We start from the raw sequence: 21,189 nt of genomic DNA, 5'->3' as shown, positions 1-21,189 counted from the left end.
TTAAGGATGGAGAAAGCACAAAGAAAAGTGAACTAAAATACACACATCCTTTGTATATCATGTGGCTTCCAAATGTTTTTTTTTCTTCCAAAACACAGAATTCTTGAATGTAGACTTGTTCGTTGAAATGGCAAAGAGCTCCACAGATGTCCATTTGAATTATGCTTTTGCTCCTTTGTTTGTGGAACTTTAATTCATAATGGACTGTACCCATTTTTTAAAGCCACTCATAAGTAGCACACATTTAAAATTAGACCCCTGAAAAACTGTTATTGGAAGAATTATTTGAGCTATAATGGCAACTGGAAGTACTGTAATAGAATCGTCATACTTGTGCTGCATGTCTTTTCCACATATTTATCTTAAGAGTACAAGTTCTTTTAATGATACAAATCCATTACCTGCACAGTCTTTTTCTTCACCCCATCCTCATTCTCAGCCTCCTCGTGCTCGATCACACCCTGAGTCAGGTTGGTATAGTTTGCCAGTTTATTAAGTAGTGATGACACCATGGGGTTACTGTCCATCTCTTCCTGTTGAGAAAGACACAATGTTTCAGTTTCCAATTCAATTGTCCCCCAAATTGTATTATACTGGCTTTGTCTCATTACATACATATTTCCATCATCATATATCTTTAGTTTGTCCTTTCACAAAATCAACTGCAAGTAGGTTTAAAACTTTTAACATCAAACCTCAAACAAGGCCATGTTCTTCCCATCATATAGATTCCCTTTGTCCGATTCTCTGTTGTTAATAAAGGGGCTGTTTTCTTTTGGGATGCCATCTCCTGTAAACCAACAATGAGAAATACAGTCAGAAAAAGCTCATTGGTACATGATAGGAAAAAAACAACACAAAAACAAAAACAGCATGAATTATGGGAAATTATCTTTGCCGTAAGGAAAATCACATTAAAATAAGTGGAACATTCAGCACATGAAGCTAACTTATAACTACATGGACATACGCAAATGAAAGCCCAAATGACACCAATGTCTTTCAGCTAAGACCAAATAAATCTTAACCTTCAAGGCATCTGCTGTAAACTGTATATGTACTGTTAAATACAAAGTCCAAATACAAAGTGTTGGTTATGAACCCATTTTCCATTTCTGAAAAGAGGTTTCTTTCATTCACACTTGAAATATTTACTGCATGACTTCAAAGGGAGGCACAGAGTGATTTTAAAATGTATGTACAATTAAAGGAACATATTATAAAAGACCCTTCAGACTAACCTAATCTATTCAGTTGCTTGTATCTTATTGATTGTTAAAGAGAGTCCGTGATTATACAGAATGGTTCTAAATAAACTCTGTATTTAAGGGGTCCAAGTCTGATAGGATTATATTTCAAATTGACAATAATAAAACAACAATAAATCAAAACAATGACAAAAGGCCCAGCAAGCACTTGTGCAGTCTATCTCCTCCATTTGCCATCTGTCCTTTGTTTGACAATATGCTGCATACTGGCTGTACAGTTAGAAACCTTAAACTAGACCAAATAAACGTCAATAATGAGCACAAAAGGTATCTGAACAAGGAACACAAAGGCTTGAAGGAAATACAAACCAATTAACACATCTTTAAACACCTCACCTTGAAGTTCAGACAAACACTGATTTGTAACATACAGCAACACCACTACTTTTAAATTTACATTAAAATGTTAAATATAGTCTGCCTGGTGTACATATTAATTAAACATGATACCTCACCACAAATATTGATTTGACAGGAACACGTCTACTAAACATTTTTGGATAATGGATTTTTACCAGACATTGAATTAAAAGCTTTGGAATAAAAAGTGATTGCCAAAGTTGGAAGAGTCTAAAGAGTGTGTTGTATTTCCTGTGAAATCAGAGATTAATTTCAAAATTCAACTTGATGACAATATAAAACTAAAATGTACCCATATGCTGGGCTGTACAGCTACAAAAAGTTACCACTAAAAAAAAGCAAATGCTTGTGGAAAATAAACAAAAAACAGCAACATTACGATAACTCTTATATATGCTGTAATATAAGCATATTTCAAGTTTCACTTCCTAATGCATTTTAACCATGATGCATTTTTACTTCAGATATTTTATACAAAATTATACATTAATTAATTAAATTACATACAAACAGCAACTCTAAATGCATTAAAATCTCTATGACCTTATCCATGTTTATTTTTCTTTCAGTCAAATGTGATCATAAACAAAATCATCAGTCAAAAGCAGGCAGTTAAAATCCATAAAATGTTTAAGAACCAACTGTGAGAACAGCAAAACCAACCAGTATAAATTCAACCCAGCTGGACTCAAGTATATGAGGAGCCAGGGACTCCAAAAGTAGGCTAATATATTGCTGGTTACATACAGGAAATGTTTATAGTTGTAGCATTAATGCACATGCATCTGGAAAACATCAGTCATATTGTCAGGTGCAAGTCAAAGGAATGAACAATGAATCCTTTATGCTGTAATTGTGCTACATAATTTAGAAAAATGTGTTCTGATCTTTGTTACAAAAACGGTTGAAAATGTGATATTAATATTAATCATACATATTTTTGTGTATTTCACAATAAATTAAAGAGTTAACTTTGCTGGAATAAAACACTAGAGATAGATCTGGGAATCAGAGTCTGAAAAGACTTGATGAGCCATCGACAAATCTGGTTTGGACATCTAGTTTTTATTGCACGCCAATCAAAGTCAATTGTTTTTTTAATGCTGAATTTTTCCATCTTCAAAAAAAAAATCCACAAAAACTTACTGGCATGGTGGAGATCCATCTAGAAGAGACAGACCCGTAATTATGCAAAGGAACAAGATTACCAAGCCTTTTATTCTTCAGAACTTCCCTGAACTAAGACCTTCCAACAAATATGAAAATGTTCTTGTGTGGTTTGGTAAAGCTGCATAGGACAATAGGCACATACTTTTGTATTTATTATAGAAAACTAAAATTATAGTATGACTGTCTAACGGTGCTACATTTTCCACAATAACTTGCCGTTTTCAAATGTATAATATTTTCCTACACTCAATCAACAGAACAAAGTCAAAAATTTTAATCAACATAATCAATCACAAAAATAACAACTTGAAGTGTGTTCTTAGCGGTCATAAGGTTTTTTGGGGACAAGAATAATAAAACCATGATCTTTACACGGCAATAATCAGATTTCTATGGATTGGAATGCAAGGCATGAGGTGGTACTCTCTCATGTGCTGTACGCCACTTAACACTGACATTTTAATCGGACTTCAGTTAAACAGAGCCTGTAAAAACATCCTGGCACTGAATCACAGAACAGCGATCTAAACCAGCACCCCTCAATGAACTCAACAGAATGGCCTGCTGCTACTACACACAGAAATTATTGGAATTCTGCAAAAGGCCTTTAAACTCATGAAAATGAAAGTCTGATGACTTGTTTACTGAAGCTGAAGGAATTAAGGTACTAGCTGATCTGTGAACTTTGCCTTATTAGGCTTTTGTCTGCAACTTTTACTAGTCTATCAACATGGCTGGAATAAGAGGCTTCCCAGTTAAGCTGCATGGTAAATCGGACAGAAAGTCACAGTGTCCTTGACTAAAAAGCAGCCCCATGGTCATTACATTTACAAACATCACTTGGACCAATGGAACAAGACTGAAAATGGCTGAGCAGGTAGGATATAACAACAAGACACCTGCCTCACACCACCCAGGTATAAAGAAAGCAAACCGCAAGAGCTCACCATAACATGGCAGCGGTTGTAATTACTGCAAATCCAAACCTCACCAAATCCTCTTTAAATCTGGGGTTAATTCTCTGCTCTACACCGACTCTTGCATGTAATTCTAGCCCCAGGTGATTTGTTTTTCTTCTTTCATTTCAGTAACGTCAGGACCCTTAGTGGTTGGACTTCAAAACAGTCCACTCAGTCACCTTGCTTCTTGAACTCATCATTAACACAAGAGGAACTCTACCAAACCGCATCTCTATGGGCTGAGTAAAGACTCGAACCATCCTAGACACAGTCCCATACAGCCAGTCAGAATCGCAGTACAGAAATCATCATCCTATGATAGATTACATTGTTTAAGGCATACAGTAAGTACACGACTGAAATGTATCCTGATATTATAATCGTTAAAATAAAAAGTCAGTTAAGTGTTGACCTTACTAATCAAAACACAATCCATCATAAAAGTTCTTACAAACTCACATTCAGTGCTTTTGTGTCTGCTTATCTCTGTTGACTTTTCACTAGGGCAGCCTGATAAGTTGAACTTAAAATAGCGTACATGTGAGTACCCTCACATCAGATTGCTATAAACTCACTTACGGTGTTGCCTTTTTCCCAGGCCAGCCATAATCTCGTTCATGATGCATTAGTCCCTTTTTCCATGACCAACAATTACTTTTGAAAACTGATTGAAAGTGATTGTTCACACTCATAGGTGGATTGTGAAATCTTTAATCAAAATCTTATCCAGTATAGGTCTTTCACTCTGCATTTATGTCACATGTGTACCAGTCATCTTTCAAACAAGTGGTATTGTGGAGCTTGTACTGTAATTGGAAAAACTGTATGGTGTTTTCCAGAAGCAAATTCACCTGATATTCAGTATTCAGCTGTATTGGAATTATTGAAAATCAGACTACAATTTATGTATTGACTTTAAATGGTGCTATCGATATTATAATCAGTATGCAAAATAATGCAACAAAATAAAAAAACCTAAATGCTACTGACTGTAATAAATACATAAAAGAACATCAAAATATGAATCATTACCCAAAAATCCTTTGCCCAGAACCACTAATCAAATACTGGTTTTCACCTTTGAGCAGAAGACCGTCAATGGAATCTAGCGATAATTTAAAAGTAATACTCGGCCACAGTTCACACTTAGTTCCAAAATAAAGGGATCAAACAAATTCAAGCAGCAGTTACTATCATTTTGAAAGAATATAATTTGAATTAAAGTCAAAGCATCTAAGCACTTCATCAAACTTTTACCAGGAAGCACAGAAGAGAAAATATACCAAAGAAAAACAAGAACCCAGCACTATGTATTTGGCAAATCTTCAAGAACTATTTTAACAGACAGCTAACACATTGGTCAAAAAAATGTTTTCAGAAGGGGGTGTTGCATTTTGACATCTACCTCCTGCGTGCAACATTCGTAATTGGGTATATAATAACACTGCTGTCAGGATGGCTCTGAGCCAGCACTGGTCCACCTCTGGGGGTAGTTGAACTTTAGGATGTCTGCATTTCAACTGCCTGAAACAGACCTCAGACAGCCTAGTTGTACAAAAAACCCAGGCAGTGTAAACAGGATATATTTTGTACCACTGCAAAAAATTAAACAAGACTATAACGATAGGTTCCGAATACTACCACGGTTATCTGAAAAAAAAAGGAAGCACTGCCCAAGGAGGAGGGGTTTCTGCACACTGCTGTAGGAACCCATTCGAAAACGTCACTATCAAAGCTGCCATTGGCCCATGCACTCATCACTCAGAACAGGTCCCTTCCCACTTCCTGTTCTATAAAACGCGATGTCAGCACAGGTTCATCCTCTTTTGCCATTTTGCTGGACCTGAGAACATGAGCTTTCTGTGTCTTCTGTGTACCAGACTTATTATTATTATTATTATTCACTTTTTCGGTTTGTTGGCTTCACGGCTGTGTTGTTCGCCACCGTTTTACTTGTGTGTGTGTGTCTGTTTTTGTTGTATTAGTTATTATTGATAGCTAATCCGATTCTGTTCCATCCGCGCACTGGGGCTCCGGCTGCGCATTCGGATTCAGTTTCACTTTTCAAAAGCCGGCTGCCTGGCCTGTCCCTCTGTGTGTTGATCTCAGCCACGTGAGGGGCTCCTAAGTCGGCTTGCACCTGCACCACAGCTGGGGCTGTAGGAGATCTTGCTGGACTGTCTCTGGGTCCTCATGCAGACTCAGAGCTTGAGGCAGAGTTGGTCTCACTCACCCCTCCTCCTCCATTGAGCGAGGTCATCCCTCCTGCGGGGCAGTGATCAAGAGGGTCATGGTGTGTCTCCAGCTCCCCTGGCCCTCTGATCCTGCCCCGCCGCGCTCCAGGTTCGAGAGAGGTCAGCGCTCGCAGCTGCCCACACGGGCCCTCCAGCTGCTGCCTGACCTCCTGAACAGAGGGCCACCTGGGACCATCCGGCAATAGCCCCCGCCCTAGGCACTAGAGGGGAGGCTTATGCCAGGACCCAGGGTGCGGCAGAAGCGGGCCTGGTGGACTTCCCGTGGGTCAACTCCACCATCGCTGCGCTCATCTCCCTTCCTCCGCTGTCTGTGGAGCCACGAAACCTGGCCTGCCCCAACAGGCCTAACCCATGCGTTCCTCCCAAAAGTGCTGTCTCCATTCCATGTCAACAAGCCTATTGAGATGATGGCTTTTCATCCTCCTCCATTTGCTTCAGAGCAAGAGAGTCGGCTTCACCTGCTCTGCCCTGTGCGGGCCCTCAGGTGCTATTTGGAGCGCACTAAGGACATTCAGCGCTCAGACCAACTGTTTGTGTCTTATGGAGCGTGGACACAGGGCCAGGCACTTTCAAAGCAGCGCCTCTCGCATTGGATCGTGGACACTATTACCATGGCCTACGAGTCCACCAGGACCCCGGCGCCCACTCGACTCAAGGCATTGCCACATCTTGGGCCCTTTTTCAAGGTGCCCCATTGGCAGACATTTGTGCGGCTGCAGCTTGGGCTTCGCCACTTATATCTGTCCGGTTCTACAGGTTGGACATGACGGGACCGGCTCCTTCCATTGGGAACCCAGTGTTGGCTGCAGTCGAGCCCCAGTAGCCTGGCTCTGCCTCCTGCCTTTTCCTCTCCCAATCTGCCTCTGTTAAGTGCATCCTGAGGGAGCTATTTGAACTATGTGTTTCCTTCCATTAGACTATGCCTTCCAGTCGTGCACCCACGTGAGCTGCTCCTGGACTTGCTAAGAGCCTGTCGATGTGTCCCAGGGTCTGTCATGCGGCCTTCTGGTGCGTTGCCTTATGAGGCCGCCCTGTATAGTCTAATCTATATACTAATCTATTTAATCTATTTTCTGTCCCGTTTTTTCCTATATTCGTTCCATTTCCAACTGCAAGACATTTTCCACAGCTGGCACTATTAGTTATACCTGTTCAAACTGGAATTAAAAGTTTCTACATTTTTGTTAATTAAATACTATACTGGGAATGGGAGGGGGGTAACTTTTAAGCCAAATGTTGACATAATCCTCAAAAAATCCTGCTCGTGAAACCTTGGTGTGCAAAGCCAATATAACTCCTGTAAACTGGAAATAAATGCAAACCCCCTTCTCTTATTGTATACAAAAGTGATCCAACTGGTCTTCATTTTCCCTGCACATTGCTATTTTTAATTAATTGTGGAAAATCACCACCCACAGAAATGGCATTGTTAAATTGTGTATGAAGTCAACAAACCATTGGGAAGGTCAGCCAGCTGCAGTGGAAAAAGATTTTGTCCAGAGAGACAGTATTTGTGATAAACAGAAAAATACATCCAGAACTAGAATATTACATGATTATAAAGAAATCAGATGCACTAATTAAAAGGACCAGATGCCCTTATGAAGTCTGCTTTATATCTAGGCTTCCTCCATTTCAGAATTTATTTTTTAGTAGGTCACATACTGCAATAAAAAAAACACTCAAGTTCATTGTTTGTTTGAACTCCACTTGACACCTGTTGATCTGCGCTATCAGTCCTGGGAGGAGTTGGAGAGCTTATCTGTTTATTGTGATAACTTTCAGTTGATAAGCTTTCCTTTTTTATTATTCTTGTAAATTACATGCTATTCATTCTTGAGGTATCATGGCCTCACATGGCTTTACTTAGTCATGCTGGGAGAGACTGGCTTTTTTAAAGTCTTTCTGCCATGTTCTGCTACACAAGCACACAAGAGAGACTATTATGAAGTCGGACGCTTGGATTTTTTCATCTGCAGGACTCTTATCAAAGTGCGTGATTAGCTTTCAGCAGACGAGAACACATTGTAAACTGATAAGCAGGCAGATGTTGTACCATTAACAGGTATAATTTAAGATCTAAGCCTAACTTAACCATGAAGTTCGCTTTAGTTGCCAGGTTGTTTTTTTTTTTTTAATATTTTTGTCATTCTAAAAAGTTATCTTTGGAAAGGAACAGGCCTACAATTATCTCTGTATATGTTAGCAAACTGAAGAGTCAAAGGCTTATTTCATGACACTAAGCAGAAAACATCAAAATTGGTCTCACTGTTAAGACCTAATTGAATACGGAGGAAATTACTGCAGGCAAGCTGAGCCTGAAAAGACAACTCAATGTCCACACAGAGCAGCTAAAGTTGTCTGCCCCATTATGCGGCCAAGTCTGTTTTCCACACAGAGAGGTGCGTGCGTCTCCGAGCATTAAGATCACAAGGCCATCTGGCTAGAAACAAGTGTATGGGATTCTCTGCATTCCTGTGGAAATCCCTGTGCCACAAACTTTTGAGGTGAAGGTACATGAACTTCCCTCTTAGAGCATCAGCCAAGTTACAAACTGAAAAGGCTGCAGCTTAGTTTGTACAGCAGGAAAACTCCAGATTCTCCTGCCAGGACTGTGACAATACAACACATGGCACACATCACACACAAGATCTTCACAGGATGAAAAGGTAGTCAGATCCCTGAATGAGTCACCTCAAACTGCTGCTCAAAAGCTATAAATCAATGGACAAATGCCTGTTCTATTGCAGTCTCCAAATTCCAAAAGGTTGTGCCCTCAAGCTGACCAGGCAGTGGATTGTGAAACACACTTCAATTCCCCTCACTGCATCAGTCAAGCCCATATCGACTTTCTCATCTCTTCTTTAACATCTCTTGCTGACATACACCTTTTTGAAACACAATCTGTTATGACTGTTAATGTATTTGTCACAATGTTTGACTTGTGTTGTAAAGTGCTTAAGATACTAACACTATCAGATAAAGCATTTTGCTTTTGTGTCTTTCCTTTTTTTCATCTTTATTTTGTGATAAGAGGCAACACAGGTTTAAGGTTTGAATTATTTTTTCGCTCTCTTTATTATTGGCAATTTGTTCAGGAATAAATCTGCATGCGTGTTAAATCCATGTGTTTTTGTTAAAAAGGTGTGTATCTATATATTTGAACTTTCATTTTATTGTTTAACCGTAACAAACATACAACAACTTCAGAGAAGTGTTGAATCTCAGAATATCACACACATTCACACGGGATTACACAATCTTGTTTTCTAATTGTGGGCCCCTTTTACCAAACACTACACTGGCACACAATTTTGAGTGCCATATAATTCAGTCAATGCGTCTGCCTCGTGGACTACACATCCAGTAGTGTCACTATTGGGAATCAGCAGCAGTGTGCACTTCACGTCATTTCCACACTGAGAACCCAGACGAAGCAAGCCAGAGTAGAAGAGATACCTTACAATGTGTAATTTTATTCATGTTAATGATAAATAATCAATGATAATGACGTTGACCTATCTTTCCCATGCAGTTTCTACATGTTGCTTGTAAATGAATAAGGTATGGCTTAGACAATTAACGCAACAGTAGGGGTTAGCCTATATAGTAAAACTGATACATCTCAAAACATGTTTTTCATTTAGAATCACTTCCTTCTGAAATAGATATTGAAAAGAATTATTGAAGAAGAATAGTAAATTGGTATGTAAACGTGTTAAATTCTAAGTTTTGTTCATAGCAATACTTATTTTAAAATAACTTTGATACTGTCACAGAGAAGTGTTTGTAGTACCAATTAAACATACACATTTCAACATATCCACCTTTCCAACTGTGAAAACACAAATGTGTTTTCTTTTAATGATTTTGTGTGATTTTACTTTTTTGTTTCCCCTCTCCCTTAAGGAAAGGCAATGTAGCTCAAATACATAAAGAAAGTCAGCAGACATCTTATGTTACATCAGGACACACACACACACACGCACACACAGTCTGTGTGTTTGCCATTTTGATTATTTTCTAGGGGAAAAAAGCTGTTATAAAACATTTAATTAGGCAGATAGCAAAAGCTACCTCAATCAGCTGGGCATAGCAACAGTCACCTTGGACTCGGGGCTGTGGAGACAGACTTAAATGAATCCTTGACTCAGTGCCAATGTTACTTTAAGAGGAAACCACAGAAAAAAATAAAAACATTTATGAACTAGAAATTGCATGCAACTTTTAGGGCTTCCTAGATGTATCAGTAGGTTTCAGATTTTTGTAGGCATTGTAGTTTAAATGCATGTGTTATTAAATGTGTAATTTTCAATTTCAATCCATTGTAGTATACATTTGAGGTTTTCAATCTTGTCCTTTGAAGTGTGTATTTCAATCTCGGATATCATAACACATTTCTTGATTGCATGCTTCAATTATGTAAGGTACAATTTTCATTTTCACTTAATTCTAGCACATATGTGAAGTTTTCATTATTGTGTCATTAAAAGATGCAGAATGCAATTTCCTAACTCCACATGATGGAGGTAGGGATCTACATAAGGAATGTCATGATGCAGCTGACATGTGAAGCTGTCATATGTATTGGTGTACAGTAGCCATGTTATGTGTCTTATCAACTTGGCTTCATCAACTTTGACAGATCTTTGTACTAGTGTTAGTCACTGAAAATTTAAGTACATTAGGTTTTATAGTTCTGAAGATATTTTGTAACGCAATTTGTCACCATGCTGTGTCACCAATGGTGTAACTAACCACAAATCAAGCATAACATTACCATTTATTATTGTACCAAGTTTGGTGAGTTTTTTAATATGGCTTATGGGTTTTGTCTGGGGTCAAATTTAACGCATTTATAAATATGCATATTTCACAGTCATTGGCTTGTGGCAGCCCTGTTATAGCACATAGCCACTTGCCTTTTACAGATTTCATAGATAGCAGTATCTATGTAACATATTCAACTTTTCAGGACACTGGGCTTTATTGTTCTGGAGCAGTAGCTGTTTTAATATTCACACAGACAAATCTTAAATGCAATAGGGGGGGCTTAACCATGTACCCCATCAACTTCATTCTCTGGTTTAATGTTCAAGGCATAGGCATAAACATATGTGAAGAGTTTCATGTGTGTACTGTATTCCAATGTGCAGGAAATGTGTAAAATGTCTGAAATGGCGAATACGTTTTTTTCAATGGCCCACGTCGTCTATGTTTTTCACTGGGGTAACTCACCTTTAACAATCTTGATAGGACTCTGTATTAGTGTCATGCATGACAATTTGTGGCACAGTGGGTATTAGTGGTCTGGAGTAGAAGGCACCATAGTTTGAATCAGAGAAAGCAACATGGAGGACAAAGCATGCGACCGAGCAACTTCTGATAAACAAGCGTAATAGTGCAGCATAAGGTATGCATGTGTATGAAGTGGCATATGCATGCGTCTGTTGGTTTTGGAGAAGTTTTTGTAGCAATTCATAATTTCACAGCCATTTTCACTTAATTTGTTGTATAAGTGGTTTCTACAACACTTGTGAGTTTCGTGAGTTGTCATGCATGTATGAGCGTTTTAGAGGCATTAGACGTTTGGGCATTAGAAGTTATTTCCAATTGCCAATCCACACAACAGTTCGGGGATTTCTGAAGCTCCTGGATCCCAGTCATGAATGTAATCACAAGACAAATCTATGACACATAAAAACTGCTATGCCAACCCACATTGCGGTTTATTGCCGTCTGCTTTTATAGAAATTGGATTCAATACAAATAAACAATACTGACTGTTGTAGGAGTTTTAAGTAATTAAATCTGATCTGAAGTAGGCATCTCCTGTTTAGAACTGACTGGTTAGAATTTCCTTTCACCCAACTGCCCCAGTTGGCACGTGGCACCCAGGTCAGGCCTCGATCTGGCGTCACACAAACTAATTTTTCAGTTTGGTTTTCAAATTTAACAACACATGGCTTAATATCTTCTAAGGCAAAGGTTTATGTTTTTATTCTGTGGCAGTCAAGCAGCACTGGGCATAAAATGAGTAGTGAGGAACTTTTTGGATGAGGCTCATCATGTATATTAAAAGAGAAGATGGCACACTGGAAAGTGCTTCTTCAATGGTTTAAAGTGAAGTTTAATCAATGGGGGATAATCCAAATTAAAACCCATAGCTTATTAATACTCAGCAGTGCATGTAAAACAAAAGCCCATACTAAAGAATGATTGGGAAATGTTTCTTTCAGCAATTGACTTACATCTTCAAAATAATCTAAATTACAGAACCTAAAATATCCCATGTTGTTTATCGAAAAAGAGAAGGAGGATATGGTTTCCTTCTTTTATGTTGCTGTGATTGGAACAGTTTTATGCAACATACAGCAACTATAAAAAATGTAGGATAACACTAAAATAAAAGAGGACTGCTATGAAATTCTTAAGTTATATTTTGAATGTATTCTGGTTTGAGATCAAGGAAAAGTCCCTAGCCAACAGTAACGAAAGGTACAAGAGCAAATTATCATCCAGCAAAAAATGTACCTTTATAGTTTATGAATTAGCAGAACTCAAGTACACTACATGAATACAGACAAATAGAACCCAGAAGGAAGTAATGAAGGGGATTACATTTACGATCTTCAACCCTTCAAAGGGCATTAATTCCAACTCTGAAAGAAAAATACAATGGTGCTCATTTTAGCCTTGGCAATAGTTTGTTGAGTACAAGACAGAAGTTTCAACCTACAGAGAATGAATCAGCATAAAGCACAACTCGATAATGCAATGTGTAATGCACTGTGTGTCACATGCTTGCAGATATTTTCAGAAAATACGGGAAATATTAACCACATGACTGTAATTCAATAATATAACGGAAGTATTTTACTTTAATGAATGCTGCATATAGATACATAACCTGTATACAAATACACAGATCTGTGTGTGTGTGTGTGTGTGTGTGCACGCATGTTGCCCTGGGTAAGGGTGCCTGCTAAATAAAATAAAAACAAAACACTGTACATTTAAAACATAATAATGAAAACTACTACATAAATTGTACTCGCCTCTTTAGCAACAGACAGCTACCTTGATAGTAAGCCAGAAAATACTACCTGTTATCATAAATAATAATGTTTTCTGTCTGTGCACAAAAGCTACTGTTTTACCAAACTTTCTTCCAAAAAAAAAAAAAAAAGGTCTCCTCACATTCTCCATCACCTGCTCTCCTTAACTGGAATTACGATAGCCTGCAATAAAACTACGTATGTGGGAGAGGCGGTCCACCCCCTTTTCTCAGAAGGTCATGAGCAAGACTGGTCAAAGGCAGTAGTGCTTTGTTTGCCAGGAGAAGTTCCATTATTCAATTAAACTAAATCCTTTACAATGCGTAAGATTATAATGAGAGAACATCAGGAAGTCAGATTATCACCAAAGGGCCATCTAAGCAAAATAAATAGTCCAGGGATCACAATACAAAAACAAAACAAAAAGGAAAAGAAAAAGAAAAACTGCCTAGTGTATAAAAGCATCCGGTAATGCTAATGAAGAAACAAAGCAACAGTCTCTATAGTAATAAATGGCAGTACTATTTAAACACTGTAAGCTCTAACTCTTGTAGATCTCCAAGATGGCTGGTGGACCTATGTTAGACTCAGGCTGATTGTGAAATATAGCTGTGAGTGTAATCCCCTTATCTAACAGGAGGAATCACTTCTCAGCATTCAGCCTGCCGAAGTCAAATCATACCAGGTAGACAAATAGAAATAAAAATGAGACCCAAATCACAGAAACATAAAAATATAGCCTATGCTATAGAAGAACTTTGGGTTCTCTGTCACTCAACTCCTTCAAAGTTCTCCTCGGTTCACAAAAGCAGCTGCCCCATTCCTGCGGGGAACTCACCCATTCGTAGTCCACTTTCCCCCTCATCCTGCTCATTCATGATGCAGGGCTGGATAGGGGTCCGCTCAGATGAAGCGTCCAGGGTGGGGAAACCACAGCAGGGGATGTACACTGAGAGCTGCTCTTTCCCTGGCTACAGTTCAAAAGCAAATCCTGACGGCTGTGAAGAGTGCACTGCACCGAGTCTCTGTCACAGTTCCTATGACACTGAGCAAGACGGCACATAAGCATCAGCTCCAGAGATCCTGATCCCTGATCCGTGCAGCTGAGGGAGGAGGGTCTACTCTCTCTCGTAGCTCACAGAGTCTTGTGGTGGTGGTAGCTCACCTAACTGTGAGCACACACACCCGACCACAGCGCTTCTGACTCCTGGCATGCGTTTGTGAGGCTCACAACAGCTTCACTAGGAGCAGGGAAGCGAGCGACTCATCCCAAAAACAACACCCCGGCATTATATTCCATTGTGTTCAAAGAGGAGGGGAAAGGAAAAAAAAAAAAATATATATATACACACACACACACACATCTGAAAAGCAGAGTCCCCCTGGATGAGAAGCCAGGAGAGCTACATTTATACTTATTTATCAATTATAGCTGAACCAGCTCCAGCTGATTGAATGGAGTGTGTAAACTTGACAGCCACTCAATAGAAATTAGTAAATTAATTGAATTAATTACTACAGTATTTTCTATTCTATTAATGGTACAAAAAATGATGCCTTATTCCTAGTGTATGAAAAAAAGATGGTGCCTTAAAAAAAAATAATATCAACAAAAATTAAACACAAACAAACTAGTGAGTTATTCAATATATAGGTAGGGTACAACTGTACAGTCCAGCTTTGTATTTTAAATAGCACCTCAGTTTTGTTTTCCAAGCAGCTGTATCCATAATAACTAACCATTCCCAAAAAAATAGAAACCTTTTTAGCATTCCACTTCAATGAAATGCTAGTAAAGAGAAGTGATATTTAGCTAATACAACCTTTAAGAGCCTGCTATAGACTCACTCATGAACAGACTGGCTATGAAGTGGATTGAGAATGAAGCACAAGAACAAACAAAAACAAAAACTCTAGGGATGCGCACAATGTCAAAGAGTGTTTATGCATATGGGTCATGAGTCCAATGAAAGCTGAACTAAACATCACTGCACAGGCATCACAGCAACATGGGGCTGACATATGAAGGGAGAAGGGAGAAGCCCAGTTGGGACTACAGAAGCAGAAATAGAAATGGTTGAGATGGTAAATGACTGCTTTCTAACTCAATTTGTCAGGGAACCAACCAGGGAGAGTGCATGCATTGACTTGATCATTTCAAATGACCAAGATAGAGTCAGAGGGACACTAGTTAGGATACCAATATGTGATCACAGTATGGTTAGCTCTGAGGCATTCTTTCAAAAAACAAGGACCAAGTCTAAAACAATGGTCTGCAATTTTAGAAAAGAAAACCTTGAAGGTATGAGGCGGCACTTAGAAGAGTTAGACTGGAGCACACTGGATACAGATTCAGATGAAAATGGATGGTTTTATTTTAATATACTACTTGAGGCTCAGGTGAAATTTGTACCAAAACTTAGCAAATTGAGGAACAAAAAACATTGGCCAAAATGGTTTAATAGAAGTATACAAAAAAACAAGAGAAAGTTGTTTAAATGTTCTATAGCGCATACAAAAGGGATGGAAACTAAACGAAATACAAAGAATATGTTGAGCTGCAAAGAGATCTTATGAAAGGGATCAGGAAAGCAAAGAGGGAAATAGAAAGAAACATAGCTCTTGGAACTAAAACTAATGCAAAGAGCTTTTTTCAAAACTATAACAGCAAGAGGTCAATAAAGGAGGAAGTGAAACAGATAAAGGGCAAAAATTTAAGTATCTTGGAAAACGAACAAGATGTGGCAAATGTTCTAAATGAGTATTTCACAGAGGTTTTTACAAAAGAAAAAATAGATAACATGCCACAGGTTAACAACCAGTCCAGTCAAACCCTAAGAGAGATCAGGATAAATGAGGAGGAGGTACTAAAGGGACAAGCAGAATTAAAAACAAACAAATCACCTGGGCCAGAGGGTATATTTCCAACAGTAGTTAAAGAAATTAGGGAAATTATTTATAGGCCGCTAACTTGATTATTCCAAATGACACTTAGAACAGGGGATGTGCCAACTGACTGGAAGACAGCAAATGTCAAACCAATCCACAAGAAAGGGGACAAAACTGAGCCAGGAAATTACAGACCAATCAGACTCACCTGCATCACCTGTAAAATGTTGGAAAAAATGATTAGACAGAAAATAGAGGAGCATCTTAATGAAAACCATATTCTTGGAGATAGTCAACATGGGTTTAGACGAGGCAGATCATGTCTTACTAAGGTATTAGAGTTTTTTTTAACATGCAACTGCAGCTGTAGTTCATGTGAAAGCATATGATATGATATACTTAGATTTTCAAAAAGCTTTTGATAAGGTTCCACACCAAAGACTGATCCTCAAATTGGAAGCTGTAGGCATTCAGGGTAATGTAAGTAGATGGATTATGAACTGGTTGATGTCTAGGAAACAGAGGGTGTCGATTAGAGGAGTCGCTTCTAACTGGAGTGAGGTTGTTAGTGGAGTTCCACAGGGATCAGTACTAGGGCCTTTGCTTTTTCTAATCTATATTAATGATCTGGACTCTGGGATAGTTAGCAAACTTGGCAAATTTGCAGATGATACTAAAATAGGTGGCTCAGCAGATACAATCTCAGCAGCACAGGTTATTCAGAGGGACTTCGATAATATTCTGTTCCTGGCAGGTGAAATTCTGGGCTCCACACTTCCAAGAAAGATATCACTGCTCTAGAGGCAGTTCAGAGAAGAGCAACCAGACTTATTCCAGGTCTGAAGGGAATGTCCTACTGAGAGACTGAGGGACCTGAACCTTTTCTACGTGGGGACTTGATCCAAGTCTTCAAAATCATGAAAGACATCGACCACATCAAACCAGAGGAGCTTTTCCAGATCAGCAGGGACACACGCACCCGGGGACACAAATGGAAATTGGGCTTCAAGGCATTCAAGACGGAAAACAGGAGACACTTCTCCACACACAGAGTTGTCACAATCTGGAACAAACTTCCCAGCGATGTGGTTGAAGCTGAAAATTTGGGAACATTTAAAAATAGACTGGATAGGATCCTTGGATCACTTAGTTATTAAATGGACACCAAACGAGCACGATGGGTCGAATGGCCTCCTCTCGTTTGTAAACTTTTTATTCTATAAAGATATTCAGGCCTAGTGTTCAGGTAGTACTGAGTTCAATACAATGAGGTTCCAGCTGGTTTGCAAAGCTACCCAGCTAGGTCAGGGAGTTCATAGTGATGGTGGGGTGGGTTTAAAAGCACTACACACGGGTTTTGAACCTTTCAAGAGGTTCAAATTGTATGTTCCAAATATTATTGCAATACATATAGCTACCCTGTGGGAGAGTTACAGCATGAACCCCTTTTAACAACCTGGGAATCAAGTGATATAGGCTAGTAGTTGGGGATTGAAAGGCAACATTCCAAATAAGTATACATCAGGCCAATAAGGCATATTATTCCTTTATTTTTCCTTTAAAACATAAAAGCACTGGTTTAATAAGACAAATATACCAGGTTATATTTTCACAAATTAACATTTTCATAAGCCAAAGTATTTAGCTTGACAAACAAATACAAAAACATTGAATAAGTACAATTAATATTTACTAGTACACTTACACTGCAAGCATTAAATGTAATTGTAGTCGTCTTTATATCATATTCATACATTTACTGCAAGATATGGCATACATCATCCAGGAAACCTGAAAGTTAATATTTTGTGCGGTCTATTCTTTTGGTCTTTTACAGAACAGCACCAAACGAGTTCTAGATGTTTCAATAGGACTTTAAAAACACAAAAAACTAAAAAGTTTGTGTACACAAATTAAAATGACACGTAAATAAAAACGAAACTAGACGTTCATTAGTTTAGTATTGTTTCGAATTTTTGTTACCGATTGTTTTGAAATTGCCATAAGTCTCTTATTATCACTATGGCTGTATAAAAGGATTACAACAGCATAATCACAGCATCAAATCAAATCAAAGCTTTTGTTCCATGTAAATGTTTGTTTATTTTTAAATGATCGAGGCCAATCTAAGCTTGCTCAGTCTGAACCAATCTTTAACATCCCAATCTCATCAATTGTGGCTTTCCAGTGTCTGCACAGGATGTCATTACACTACAGTCCAGCTAAAGAAAGCCTCACCCTCCACAATCTCTGCAGAATGTTGCGAATATCATAATGCTTTTAAAAAACTGTAGCGCCTACCAAACGGAAGGCAAAGCAATACTAATACTCCACTCACTATTCATTAATCTCCCCTATAATACCATGTGAGCAAGGCACTAATCACATAACAAGATTAAGCAAAGCTTGTCCCTTTTTTAAGTGCACAACAAATAGAAATATTAGATGGGGTAGGATAGGGCTTTCAACTAAGCAACAAGGCTAGACTGTATGCCATTGTGTGCGACACCTGTGCAGGAAGACTTTTACATTTCTGCCTATAAGACCGCACACTGAGAAACATGAACGTTCCTCACTGGATTACAAATTGTAATTATTCTTGTTTTGATATTAAATATAGTGTATATTCATTGGCTGTGAGGAACTGTTGTGCGGGGGTCTCCAGCCTATAGCTATAAATCCAGTTCTTCACATATAGTATCTTTACCTTCAACATTTCTTTTTACCTCCACAACAAAATACTGTATGGGCCAACTCGTTTACATTTCCATTCAACAGTTGTCTCGGAGCAAAAGGTTTTAATAACCAACACGAGTGCAATGTAGATTTCAGCACCTTGGAAAGGTCACAAAGTAAATCGTATCAAAGGGCGTTTCCTTCGAACTCCAGCCACCTTTCTGCGAGAGCTCAGTGTTGCTAATGAAATCTGGTCTTTTACAAGGCTGGGGAATTCAACATATTGGCGTTGTATAAAAAATAAAAACACTTATACAAGATTAAATATGAAGTCCTGCCAATGGATGAGTAGGCTTTGGCATTACCCATAAAAACGAGGAGACAGGAACACGGTAAGTAATGATGCAAATTACAGGTTTACAAATGGTTTGAGAAAAGTAGACAATTCCTCTGCATTTGGTGGGGTGACTCGTTTTAATACAGTGGGTTCTGTACAGGGCACACTATTGTGGTATGCCATGTGGCAGTCCACAAAAGTAACAAACAATCTCATGCACACCAGGTTGCAAAGTAAGAACAGGACTGAGACGCAGCTTCCGCATTTTTCCAATTATGTTGTCTGATCTACCTGATGGACCTCTGCAAATAGAAATGTAAATATCAGGGTTTAAAAATTACCTTGTTAGTTCTTATTTTTGAAATCATGGTGCATGTGTGACGTGGGTCTGTGAACCCATTGAAGGCTTTAACGTTGCTTATTTAAGGCTAGCTGCATTTAGAGGCTGGGCTACTATGCTTTGTGATGCTATAATCGGTTGAGACCTTCTTTTGAACACTGGGGATTACATAACAGTCAGGATTTCAAGGCAGTGATTCTAGTAATGTGATTGTGGAAGACTAACATCTTTTAACACATGCAAGGTGAACCCCCCATGTTTCAAGAAGTTGAAATACGGTGGGCAATCCTCATTTTTTAATTACATATTGTTTAAAAAAGTGACAGGTTTGCTTATGAAGCAGTGCAAGCCACAAATTAGCTCGTATCTTGGCTGGTGAAAACAATTTGGTGGTGTACAGTATACAGTAAAAGCACAATAATATGAATTAGGCTAAGTTTTTACTATTTCTTTAAAATATTTTTGCTCGTACGCAGTTCTTCAGGGTAGAAAATGTTGGAAAGTGCAAATCAGAGAATAAACTAAATCATTATGACATCATAAGCTGAAGAGTTTGGTTTCTTTAATAGTTTGTGGAGGTTTTACTATTTATGTTTGTTACCTCAAGGACCCTGTTGCTATGGCCAACAAACACAAGCTATGGGTGCTAGAAGCTTTAGAAATATCACGTCCTACAAAAACCCTTTCTAAAATATGAAGCACAGGTTAGTAGTTAAATGTGTAAATTAAATAGGTCAATCACTTTATTATTTAAGTATTAAGTATTTAAACTCAGTGATTCTAAGGATGATACAATTCTGAGATAATTACAGCACCAAACAGGATTGACATTCTCTGCTTAGAAGTTTTTTCTAGATGTTCATGAATTGACACTTGTACTCCATTCAACTAAAGGTTTTCCAAACAAGAAAAATATTTTACGATTACTTATATAGCTGTTAAACAACACATTACATACTTTTTGTTATTAATATTTTAATTATTAAACAAATCAAAAGGTCAGTAGAGGGCTATTCAAAGCCACTGGTTGAAGAACTTCTATTGGCTTTGATTTGAAGACATTCACTCCTACTGCTCATTTTGCAAGGGATTGTCAAAATAACCTGAGGAGGCTATGACTAACACCGAGTCTTCAAAGTGCTACCCTAGTTCTTACATCGTTCTTACTCCAATGCTACCAGTAGGATAAACTGTATTGGTGTACGAAAGCAAGTCGAGCAGGGCACTGTGTTCTTCAGCTCCTTCAGGTTGAGTGAAAAGCCTGAAGCAAAATCAGACATGATGTCACACTTTTGCTAAAATTGTTCAAATTTGCCCAGACTTCTACTGGCAGAGTTTTCACACACTCAGCATCAGTTTTCTTTGCCAAACTGACACCACAACGCTAAAGTCGGTCAGTCCCAGAGACAAGAAAATATGCAAAGAGCTGAAGTAAACATTTGTTCTTTCTATAATGCACCAAATCAACAGATTAAGCCATAATTAATTCTATAATGCACACAATATTTGTAGTACATTTTTGCATTATATTTCAAATGAACAATTCCTTAAATGTACCATCTGTAGTAGCCTACATATTTAGAAAAATGTGGAATGGATTTTGCTTTCTTTTGTGTTTGGGGACACAACATAAAGATCAGTTTGCATCTCGAATGATCACATTCTTTCAAGCTGATACCCTGTCCATTGTGTGGATGATTATCATGGGTGCATCCTGTTCAGCAAATCATATCACCTTGTAAATCACCTTCCCAGACTAGAATGACTGGTTTACAGGCATGAAGCCACAGACATTTACACCCTGTGGTAATTAATCACAGTCTTTTCCAGACTAAGAGATCAACATTTCAACCCAAGAGAACAGTGGGCAATCATAT

At 38.4% G+C, this 21,189-nt stretch overlaps 1 protein-coding gene across 6 annotated transcripts in view; it reads right to left on the bottom strand.

Annotated features, from left to right (window-relative positions):
• Window positions 1–21,189, bottom strand: part of slc12a7b (solute carrier family 12 member 7b) — a 75,659-nt gene that overhangs the window by 30,308 nt on the left and 24,162 nt on the right. For 5 of the 6 annotated variants that reach the window (XM_066723344.1, XM_066723347.1, XM_066723345.1 and 2 more), the window contains 2 exons: window positions 696–790; window positions 402–533 (listed from right to left, as the gene is read on the bottom strand). In XM_066723344.1, the coding sequence (XP_066579441.1) occupies window positions 402–533; window positions 696–790 (227 nt within the window). Of the gene's footprint in view, window positions 1–401; window positions 534–695; window positions 791–13,908; window positions 14,038–21,189 lie in introns of those variants that run through there. The other variant, XM_066723349.1, reaches the window with a different exon arrangement.

The sequence above is a fragment of the Amia ocellicauda genome, chromosome 2 (genome assembly GCF_036373705.1).
Source record: "Amia ocellicauda isolate fAmiCal2 chromosome 2, fAmiCal2.hap1, whole genome shotgun sequence".
Classification (NCBI taxonomy): Eukaryota; Metazoa; Chordata; class Actinopteri; order Amiiformes; family Amiidae; genus Amia; species Amia ocellicauda.
This window is presented reverse-complemented; position numbering and strand designations above follow the sequence as displayed.